At 33.5% G+C, this 12,407-nt stretch overlaps 1 protein-coding gene and 1 non-coding gene across 2 annotated transcripts; both read left to right on the top strand.

Moving 5' to 3' along the window:
- The first annotated feature begins 8,584 nt into the window (after window positions 1–8,584).
- Window positions 8,585–9,181, top strand: LOC143236168 (forkhead box protein G1-like). The gene has a single exon (XM_076474450.1). It carries the CDS (start codon window positions 8,585–8,587, stop codon window positions 9,179–9,181), a length of 597 nt encoding a protein of 198 aa, XP_076330565.1.
- Window positions 9,182–12,243: 3,062 nt separating this feature from the next.
- Window positions 12,244–12,325, top strand: TRNAS-GCU (transfer RNA serine (anticodon GCU)). The gene has a single exon. It is a non-coding gene; the product is annotated as a tRNA-Ser (tRNA).
- Window positions 12,326–12,407: the final 82 nt, after the last annotated feature.

The raw sequence follows: 12,407 nt of genomic DNA, 5'->3' as shown, positions 1-12,407 counted from the left end.
CACCGCCAACTCTTGGGCTGCTCTTTTACCAACGAAAAGTGGGATTAACCGTCACATTATAACGCCTCCACGGCTGGGAGAGCGAGCATGTTTGGCGCGACTTGGGCGCGAACCCGCGACCCTCAGGTTACGAAGCGCACGCCTTAACGCGCTAGGCCATGCCAGGCCCTGAATTCAGGATGCAAATCCAGAAATGGAATCAAATACATATATCTCAGTCAAAGCTAGAGAACTGGGGTTACTTTAAGGGCTATACTACATTCGATATACAAGAATGGCATAAACTACGTGCGGAACAGCTACACATAAATTTTGACAGCTTACCTGTATATGTTGAAATAAAGATAAATTTCATATTACTCATAAAAAGGGTAGAAATATCAGATTGTTCTTTAAAATGTCAACAGATAAAAGCAAAAACTAATTAAAAGCTCAATGTAAGTGTTGTTTTTTTTATTTGTCTTGGATAGTTATACAAAGGTAAACAAGGTTTACCTATACTAACTACCTGTTACTTTTAACTGATAGACTAAAGGGAAGATAGCTAGCCAGTGGCACTCACAGCTAAGTATTAGGCTACTCTAATTAGTTAGTAATGTTTGACCATTACTCTTATAATGTATCCACAGTCCCAAAGTGCGGAGCGCAAATACGAGGCAATGAACTGATGATACAACAGCTACTCAAACTGATACGCAAAATGTCATGAAACCTATATGAAGATTAGAAAAGGGAATCTAAAAAATCTCCCACTGCCAATGAATAAAAAAAAACAACTAAAATGAAATCGAAAATAAATAATAACAATAAAATTAAACTAAAAACTACAATAGGAAATATTATGCAATAAATAAGCCATTATAAAATAAAATTTAAACACATTACAAGAGCATAAAAGAAAACTTAAGTAGAGCAAACTTTAACTCTGTTTGAATAAAAAAAAACGCACTTAACCGGAAAATACATTCATAACATAAAAATAATTCTAATGAATTAATAAAAACAGATTATATAAAACTGAATGCCTTACGTATATATCCGGGCTACCAATAAATAACTATGGGTATTAAGTACTGTAAAGTTTAGCTTTAACTAAACTCAAGCAAAACGCACGTAAGTTACAGTATTGATTTATTATATCTTCGCGGAACACAGGCTTAACTAGCGTTATATCTAAAGAAGTTAACCTATACATTTCGGTTTTTTGTTATTCAACTTATTTTGTATTCTTCTTGAAATTCTGTATTTAAAGAAGCACTGGCACTGTAAAGATACTAATTTGACAAGAAATGTTCCGTGAGTCTCTGCTAATATTATAATACTACATTTAAGTGTAAGTGGCATAAACTTCATGAATAGTGATTAATCTATTCAGAAATTATATCGAAATAAAAAATCTTGGAATAAGCATAACATCTGGAAGTAAGTTGATTGTGCAAATTAAATATTTATTTTCTAAATCAAACTAATTTAAAACAATAAGTACTCTGTTTCTTTCGTTTCAATGAGCAAAGAATCATTATATCACTTTCAAAGGTTAAGAATCACACAATTTGCGAATATTCTGGATGCCTTAAGTGCAAGATATTCTTTTCAAAACGTCCCCCGATAGTACAGCGGTAAGTCTATGAATTTACAACGCTAAAATCAGGGGTTCGATTCCCCTCGGTGGACTCAGCAGATAGCCCGATGTGGCTTTGCTATAAAAAAACAAACAAAAACACTCTTTCTAAAATTTCAGCAAAAGCAATAGGTCCATCACGTTTCTTACTCAATATAACGTATATGTTCTATTAACCCTAACTATCTTTCCGTGGTAAACCACACGCTTACAGATATGACAGTTTGGAACCAAACAGAATTTATTCCTAGTCTACATTATGAAAACACATTTTGCTTTCAATATAAAGACTAGTTTAATCACAACCATCTTCACCAAACATGCTGCGTTATCATTTCAAGCCAAATTCATGTGCTTACAAAATTGTGTTGTTATATATTTCACATTTATAATTAAGTACACGTAAACTGGTAATATGGAGACAAATTTTGTAAAGCACAAATTCATCTCTATTTCAATGTCATCTATTAAATAAAGCACAAATTCATCTCTATTTCAATGTCATCTATTAACCAATGCATCTTACTGTATACGACATCGTTGTTCTCTGGCTAGTCTGACATCTTTATCAGTTGATATCGCCATCAGTTGACTCTGTCTCAGTGTAGTAAAGCACATGTAAATCTTCTCATAACATCTGAAATCGTAATAAAAGAAAGAAATTAATAAAAATGTTATTTCCGGTTGCAAGCATCCTTTTCAATCACATCTTGTCAACTACAAAATATACAGATATTCACAAATTTCGGTGTAGTAAGCTCACAAGGAACCACAACAAAATCATCTTCACGAGCATAACACAATCATCAAACGAATCATTGTAATTGCCCACCAATACTTTTACCAAGAGTTCCTAGAAAAGCAAACAATCAGATGAATGTTAGATACAAATGAGGCAAAACATCTAGCATAACAACACACATTTCACTTAATTTATACTATCTATATTATTTTTATGCGATGTTAGATGTAATTCCCATGTTACACTTTAGAAAGAATTGTATACAACTACCAAACCTCAGACACTATTTCATATGGTAACACAGAGTCACCAGTTTTCTCAGGAAATTTTTATCAGCAAATGTCAATCAGTATTTGTCAAGTAACTTAACACTAGTGTGTTTCAAAGTCCTTTAAACATATTAATTTTTTAAACATCTCAGTCATCACTGACTGCTATAACCAACAGTATATTACACTAGGATCAGCCTTAACTGTAATAGCTATATAACTAGTAAGCTTAGCGTGCTCTGTATCTCAGCTGATATGTGGGACACTCACCACAAGCTACAAACCGAGATATGGATGCATATATCGGTCAGCATGTTAAATAGTAATAGTCACAATGTCATTTCAGCTATTAATACCTCAACCAACCAACTGTTCTGACTCTACAATAAATTACTACATGAAGTTCTCGATATAACCCACCACTCAGGAGCTTGGAAAACAATAAAAATATTTCCTTTTAGACATTACCATCCTAAATGCTAATCACTAAATCTCAACCACAACAACGAGGAAAGTTTAAGTCTCAGCCAATTACTGGTGAAGACAGACTAATTTTCTATGATCATATCATAATTACTGGTGAAGACAGACTAATTTTATATGATCATCAAATGGATCATCGTCAAAAGCCAGATACGCAATAGTAATCTCTTCTTCGTCATTATTTAAAACAAGTTCATACGACACAATGCTTTCATCATCAGAATCAACTTTTTCTTTCCAGTCAGATTCCCACTGTAAATAATTTTGGTAGGCCTATCCATAATCTGAGATCCAAACTTTTCAACTTGCCGACCTCAATGAACTATCTTCTGATAAGATATGGAACAGTCCCTTTAGAACTATGTTAATGTTCTTGCATACTGTAAGCACACACCATAACAGATCCTGGTACCAGGCTTCTGTCACTGCTTTGTTATAATATTTTTGGAAATGTATATCCTTTACTAATCATTTGGCGACTTGCAAATTGATGTGTACTAAATATTACCTAATGTAATATATATATTTAGTTTCTCTATATAATCTTGCAAACACATCAGTACAACTGTATTGTGTACCACTGTACTTCTCACGCAAACACAAAAAGAATCAGTAAGCAAACAATGAATTGTTGTTCACGATAACTTACAGTTTGGTGGGTGTTCACAAAGTTACCAGCCATACACTTGATATTGTATTATCTATTATGCAAAACCATATATCTGAGTATGATATTTTCAAGTGTGCATTTTCACCACACACACATAACATTAAGAGCAGTTATGCAAATGACTAACTATTGAATTGGTTTAGGTGCTAATTTGTACACTACTGAACAAAATCTGATCACTTGATAAGTCAGTATATATGGATTAATGTTCTTATTTTTTGACAGAGGAATAACTATATCTAGAATGATTCCTTCGAGATAAGAACCTACAATAACTCTTTATCAGAATTTTCCCTGATGTGGGTTTTCCTCTGGGTAACAAACAATGTCTACACCAGTGTTCGACATCTTTACGATAATTCAGCTAAAGATCATTTCTGCACATTCACAGCAACGTGTATTCACTCCCTGATAACCTCCAGTTCTTGAATTACGCAAACCCTGAAGTATCTCCTGCCTTAGGTCCCTGGAGACCACTAGCTGCATCCTAGGCGTTTTACTATATTACAGTGCTTCATAATGCAGGTATGTATACATGGCTCGTACTGCATTGTTTTGCTGTAGTCCATTAGTTGACAATTTCTGCAGTTGGTTAGTCTATAAAACACAAACTGTTTAATCCAGAATAGAGACAAATGTCTTCATTTGGCATACAGCATTAGTGAAATTAAGTCAGAGACGTACCTTTCCCCTCGAGATTAATTTATTACCATTCACAAGAATGAATTTGATGATAACAAGCCGATATGATGAAGCATTTTATATACATCAAGAACAAGTAAAGTTCCGGGAAAATTCTGTGCTTATTAAAAAATCAAACTCAAATTCATTTATCATTATCAGGAACAACCGTGTGATACCAAATCTATGGTCCTCTGAACTACCTGCCATAACACTATGTGAGTGCTAACTTCTAAATACACCAGAGGTCGTAGCCAGATTATGTTTTGCTAATTGAAAATAGCTTGATCAACTTCATTAATGAATCAGAATTTAACAAATAAGTTTTCTAAATTTGTGCAATAACTACTCATTAACTAATCATAAGTTTTAAATAGTAAATACAACACAAAAACTAAAGATTCAACTTAACTAGCACTGATTTTATCAAGGGTTCATTATCGAGATCAAATTTAGGCGGTCAGAGTTTAATTAATATAGTTTTATCAACATTTAATTAATGAGGTATAACTTATTTATTTATTTATTTATTAATTAATGTAGTTTTATCAAGTGGTAATTAACAAAATGCTACTTAGCTATACCTTAGTTAGTATGGTTTCTTCAACTGTTTATTAACTCTGGTTAATATAGCTTAATTAATATGGTTTTATCAAGGATTCTTTAACAAAGAGGACTTTAGGTAGCCATTTTTAACTGTTATGGTTTTATATAATATGAATTAACCACGCATTATTTAGGTATAGTTTAACAACATAGTTTTACCAATTATATCTTATATCTAAGTAATAACAGATATGGTTTCATAACATGTTTCTTAATGACATTTTATTTATGTGGTCATACTTGAATTGACCTAGTTTTATCAGTTATATAACATGGTATAACTTATTTAGTCATACCTTAATTAATGTGATTTTATTACGTGTTATTCAATCGGATGTAACTTAGGTAGCTATAACTTAGTTAATATGACTGTAGTAAACGACGAGTGACTATTGTAATCACACAATTACTAATACGACGCCATGAAATGTGTCGTTCAGTTACTGATAACTTTACTAATACAGTTTTATCTAGTGTTCATTAAATAAGTATAACTTAACTACAGTTACTTAACATGGTTTCGTTAGTAAGGAGTAAATTACCTTGTTATAACTTAATTAATATGGTTCTATGAAATATTGATTTAAAAGGACTAAGTCTAGGTTTAATTAACATAAGTTTATGAAACGTTCTTTTGTAAGGTGTAACTTGAACTATTGTGGTTGTTTATTATTAAACACAAGATACACAAAGGGCTTTTTATGCTCTGCCCAACACAGTTTCCAGTAGTATAAGTGCGAAGACATGCCACTAGGGGACGTAACTTAAATATCAATACCTTCATTAATATCGTTTTATCAAGTGTACATTACCGAGACGTAAGTTAAATAGTTATAGTCTGATTGATTTCATTTTATTTTCAATGTGCATTAACGAAGTTTACTTTTGGTTCATATAAAATAAGTAATATTAAAGAATATATTTTTAATTCAAGTGGCTTTCCCATCATAATGAATATAATTTTGTTTAGGGTTAATTAAGGTATTCGTTAAAGTAACAATGTTTATGTTTCGGCAACTAGCTTATTTCGTCTGGCTTAACTAATTTTTTATATCCAGAACATTATTTTAATCTGTGTTATTTGGTTTTAAAGATTGTTCATTGATGTTTATGTTTTGGTAAATTGTTTATTTTATCTGGATTAATTATGTTTGTTTATTTATATACAGAACGTTATTTTAATCTGTGTAGTTTGGCTTAAAAAGTGTTTATTGGTGTATATGTTTAGGTAAAAAGTTTATTTTGTCTGGCTTAATCAAGTTTTTTTATATGATGAAAAATTATGATTTACCCTTGGTCAAACTTTCATTCTTTTAAAACGAAATATAGCTTATAGCATGTTTAAAAATGTGCAATTGAAAGTCTTTGTTGTCTTTCAAAATTTGTAGTGCGTACTTGAGGGATTTACGTATTATATATATAAAATAATTTTAGGGTTAGTATTCACAACACACGCACACACACACACATATATATATATATGAAATGCAAATTTCAGAACGTCTTTCTTGCTAGCATTCTGTAATTTTTAAAACGTAATTTTTCATCAATTTATATTATTGTCTTGAAATTGTGTATATATTTCTAAAGCTGTTATTTGTCTATTTTGAACTTTGCATTACCCGTTTTATTACTTCTGTTTGAAGCTTTACAACGTTTTATATACAAGTACGAGACAATATTGTATCTTGCATTTGAAACATACGTTTTTTCAAGTTTGAAACAATTTTGACTTAATTCGTTTAGTTTCTTTCGCTTCAAACGTTATGCATTCCTTTTGTGAGTAACTTTAAAAGTAAATGGTTTGAACATGTTAAAAGATACATTTAAATATACTATATTAATCTTTTAGTATTTTAGCAGCAATAGTGAACTAAAATATAATTTCACACCATTATAATGAAGATTGCTGTTGAAGATACGCAGTACAGAAACTTCTTGGTAATGTAAATTATATTACTATCTAATAGGAACGATAATTCGGATTACTAGCTCTCATGTCATAATTTAAAATACATAATATGACTGAAACATTTTCATCATTTCTAATAGGTTTAAATACTATATATTTTTTTCTGTTTTTGCATAAATGTAACCAAACAAAACTGAAATCAGCTGCAACTATGCTCGACTCGAAATCTGAGGTTCGCGGGTTCGAATCCCTGTCACACAAAACATGTTCGCAATTTCAGCCTTGGGGGCGTGAAAATGAGACGGACAATTCCACTCTTTGTTGGTAAAAAGAGTAACCTAAGAGTTGGCAGTGAGTGATGATGGCTAGCTGCCTTCCTTCTTGTCTTCCACTGCAAAATTAGGGACGGCTAGAGTAGATAGCTCTCGTGTAGCTTTGAGCAAAATTAGAAATATACAAACAAGCTGCAACTGAGGTGTGTTTTTTTTCCTACTAAGCCAAGTAATCACCATGTTAGTTCCAAATGACATAGAATCTAAACAATGAAAATCCAGTAATTCTTGAAACTTGTCCTTCTATGTATGTACATATACATGATATCATAATACAGTAAGCTCTTCTAGGCAACTATTTATCGATTCTTTTCGTTACAGTAGTAATGTTGGTGTGATAAAAGAAATAGATTAAAAACACAAGATTCTGTATACAGAACTATATTATACTATAAAACTAACGGTTATTCCCGGGTAAATACTTTAACCTGCAATTATTCAATTTCTTCTCAGACTTAGAACATTCAGAAATTCTCTAACTCCATTTATGTTCCAAGACTATTCAGAATTAGGCACCTTTAGGAACACTTAGTAATGAGATGAAGTGAGTTTCTTTCTCTGGGGTTACCTATATAAATTAGACTATAACTCAAACTTACGAAAGGAAGGATATGTAGATCAATATTTGCTGTGCTGACCGGTTTAAGAATATTATTCAAAGCAACATATGTAATGTACATATTTAAGTTTGTTTGCCGGATCCTTATAAGTATTAATTTTTTTTTAAATTCTAAGTGTATTAAACTAATATTTAACTTCAAGTATCGATGCTCTTTCTTCTTTTCACACTGATTGGTCCACCTAGAAAGAAAACCAACTTCCTAGCTGCTTTGGGTGGTTTTGTTGACTTTGTTGAACAGTGATTCGCTATAATGAATGTACTCCCGCCTCTCAGTTAACGTAAGTGTTGAGTGTTGTAGAATCTTACAGAAAGTTCTCTCTCTGGGAAAAGCTACATTTAATTCTAAACGTTAGCGTCATTGGGGGAGGTTAACAAGATAGCAAACAGCTTGTCAGTATAAAAAGAAAAGACTATAACTAATGTTGAACGTTATTATCCTTTATGGTAGTTAGCAAACTAGATACGTGACCAGTTTGTCAGCAAGAAGACAGAAGCTACAATTAATGGTGAAAGTTAGCAAGTTACCTGAGCGACCTGCTTGTTAGAAGGAAGGAAAATAAGCCATTGACTGATACTGCGCAGCGTAACAAGAAATTTTCAATTATTCAGTAAACCTTTCGGTACTATTGCACTAAGAGCAATAACGATGCGCGATGAAAGTGAAGAACGCCTAAAGGGGTCAGAGGTTATAACTTGCTCTTCGAAACGGATGTCTTTCTCTATCAGTAGTATCATCAAAATGGACTACAATGAGGCTCTTGTGCGTAACCGAACCATTGGTAAGAATTCTCCCAGCGATTGCATACACAATCAAAATTCATTTGATCAGCTAGTTGCAGATAAAGATGGTAGCGACCAGCCGTCTGAGAAAGATAATTTACAGAAACGAACAAGAAGTTACGAAGGTAAGGACAAGAGTAAGGGAGAGAAGGCAGAGAACAAACCAAAGTACGAAAAGCCACAGTTAAACTATAATGCACTCATCATGATGGCGATCCGTCAAAGTCCTGGAAAACGACTGACTCTTAACGGCATCTATGAGTTCATCATGAAAACGTTTCCCTATTACAAAGAGAACAAGCAGGGATGGCAGAACTCTATTCGGCACAACCTATCCTTGAACAAATGTTTCGTGAAAGTACCCCGCCAATATGACGACTCAGGCAAGGGTAATTACTGGATGCTCGACCCGTCCAGTGATGAAGTTTTCATTGGTAGCACCACGGGTAAGCTACGGCGATGATCCACAGTGTCCGCTCGAAACAAACTGGCTACATTCAAACTCACATTCAGTGACGCTTTCCCAGCGCTTCCTCGAGTACTGACCGTTGGGCAAGGTCATGGAATGGACAAGCATTTAGGTTGGGCTTCTCGCCCCTACCCTTCCTTACGAACAATGTTCAAGTGCCCAGCAGCTTATTCTCGTCTTTCTCATGGCCTGATGGCTTTTATCATGGTTGATAAAAGAGTATCCCAATAGCTGGCGGTGGGTGGTGATGACTAGCTGTCTTCCCTCTAGTCTTAAACTGCAAAATTAGGGACGGTTACCGCAGATAGACCTCGAGTAGCTTTGCACGAAATTCAAACGAAACTTTACTCTCATTGTTAAAAGATGTTATATTTTCCTATATTGAAATAACTGTATTTATGTTAAAAGGTTTAATTTTTACAGTTTAAGTAATGCCCGCGTGGGTTCGAATCCCATCCTCGTCGGACGTTGGGATATAATTTTATAGAAAAATTAGGTGATAAACGAAAAGGGGAGTTCTTTGACCATTTACTGTTAATTTCCAAACTGAAATACACGTTAGGCAAGATGCAACGAAAAAGGGCGAAAGAGAATAACACTGTCATATTCAACATTAACTTTTTGACCATATTTCTTCGGTTGTGTTATTACTCAAATACCAAAATATGTCTCGTTATCGTGTTGTTTTAATAACGATTAACGTACAATTGAGTTACACATATTTCTGTATTAGTTGGTCCTTTGGTTTGAAACGATATCTTTAGTTCACTATTAAAAAGTGTAGGAATGGGGCGGATATACAAAACTTGCAACACAAACTCTTATACACATTAAAGAACCAAATATCAAATCTTCAAGTGGATTTGAGATACACCAGAAAGTGATAAAGACACACGTATCAAACAACAAGTCAGAAAGCCAATTGAAAACATCAAGGGAGCATATTCTAAAAATTCACGAAAAAACATTTCTCAGTCTCATTGACTGTCTCACTTTGATAAGAGCTTCTAGCGATGAAACTCACTGAAGTCATAACTGCACCAAATAGAGGAATTACATGATAATGCTACCGTAAAAAAGTTTATGAAATTATTTATCAACCACTGGTAGTTAACAAACCACAACGAAAAATACATCATCCATTGACTTTTCACTCTTTTCATCCCATGTATAGCACACGTGCACACTTCAAATTTGCACACACGCCATAAGCGAAGAATATGTACTCAAACACGCTGCTATTTACACGTAACGTAAAATTACGACGCACATCCACAATAATGTTATACGTACAGTATATGAAAACAAATCATTGAAGGACGCATAAATCTTTGGAAGACAGCTCAAGACAATGAGAACAAAATATGTAAAGAAATTGAAAGTGTAGGACTGAGTGCATCAGAAATTGAGGAATCCAAGTGGGAAAAGGCATTTTGTAATAAATCTTCCTATGTACAACCTCACACGTGACCGCTCTGTGCCTCCTTCGCTTTTCTGGGTTCATGATGTTACACAATTTATGGGTACGTACAAAAGTGTTTCTATGATATTTCTAATTTTGAAAGGACAGTAACTAATCAACGATGTTTATGCACTGAAAACACTTTGGGTGTTTTTCACCGCATTTTGATTCACCTACAAAGCTAAAGTACGAAATCCTGTTGCATTTTCACGCCATTACAAGAGAAGTGACCAGAAGTTACGACTCTTCACGAATGTCTCGTTCTTCAAGCGTCGTATAAATATACCTTATAGTACATGTATTGCCTCTAAAATTTCGAATTCAAGGAGTCTCTAATCATTATATGACAAGCAAAAGAACGTTTAATAAGTTTAATTCATCTGACTTAATGTTTTCACAACTGGTAAAATAAACGAAAATAGGCAAAAACACGATGTTGGACACGTTCCACCGTTAGGTTGTACAAAGAAACTTTACTTACACCATGCTAATTCCTTCCTTTTAAAAACACGTTTTTATGTAACCATTCGTACACTTTCATATCTTTTTAAACATCTTTTCCACTTTTGATAAATGTAGCTGATTCTGTGCGTAAATTCAAGCCGAACAAAGGTATTAAAAGGTATTCACAAAATCTAATAAATTATACAATTTTGCAATATTCATTCGAACAGAAAGTCCAGTGCTGTAAGTAAAATGAAGCTCAGTTATGTAGTACGACCAAATCAACCTTCTGCACGCGCAGTTTGTTGGTAACTCGAGCCATAGATAAGCTTTATTTCACTTCTCTTTTTGAACGTACGTTAAAACAATCTGTCACACATTTTCTGTGAATGTACGATGCCCGAGTGTTTGTGAACGCAATAACTTTCCAGGCAACTGATTTATGGCATCTCCATATTTTTAGAGTTTCTTGCGCTTTCTTTCTGTATGAAATAAAAGAACTGAAACTGTGTTTGACAGAGAAACATATATAACCTTTACATTTTTTTAAATTTCTTTTCAAATTAATTACACTTTCTCTTTTAATCAATGAATGAGCTTCACTTTGTGTTAATATTAGTCTCAGGTGCAAAGTTGTATTAGGAAAACGAACAAATTTGAAGATAATGTTTGAAAAAGGCTTACTCAAATATTAATGTGAACTATCGGTCTTACGTTTTCACTACAACTCGACGTAGGAGTAAGCGCGAACATTTTAAGTTAATCCCCATTCTGACATAAGGACAGCTGATTTTTAAGTAACAAAACTATTAAGAGAAAAGACTTGCCGTTTCATTAGTATTGGTTAGTCTAAGCAAACAACACTTGAAGTTTCTAGCTGGAGTTTTTAAAACAATCGTAAGAGCGGACGGTTTTTCTTTGCAAACTTTTCAAGAGATATTTAATAAATTTCATGAAAATATCCTAATTGAAGAGCGTTTAAATTCTCGTCATATCAACTTAACCTACTGGCATAAATATCGATTCTTGATGTCGGAGTGATGTCTCTTTCACAAATACAAAAACATCACATTTTAAGAAAGTGTAAAATACTTGACATGAGAAGGAAGGTGAATAATAAGTAACAGTTACTAAAAAAGCTTTGAAGGTGGACGAGGTGGCCGAGAGGTTAAGGCGATGGACTGCTAATCCATTGGGCAATGCCCGCGTGGGTTCGAATCCCATCCTCGTCGTACGTTGGAAGATAATTTTATAGAAAAATGTAGGTGATAAACGAAAAGGGGAGTTCTTTGACCATTCACTGTTAATTTCCAA

Source organism: Tachypleus tridentatus, chromosome 13, assembly GCF_004210375.1.
Source record: "Tachypleus tridentatus isolate NWPU-2018 chromosome 13, ASM421037v1, whole genome shotgun sequence".
In the NCBI taxonomy this organism is placed as follows: Eukaryota; Metazoa; Arthropoda; class Merostomata; order Xiphosura; family Limulidae; genus Tachypleus; species Tachypleus tridentatus.
Note: the sequence above shows the minus strand (reverse complement) of the source record. Positions and strands in the feature narration are given on the sequence as shown.

Excerpts from the sequence above, each read along its gene's own strand:
- LOC143236168 (XM_076474450.1), top strand. The coding sequence starts at position 8,585 with ATGCGCGATGAAAGTGAAGAACGCCTAAAGGGGTCAGAGGTTATAACT.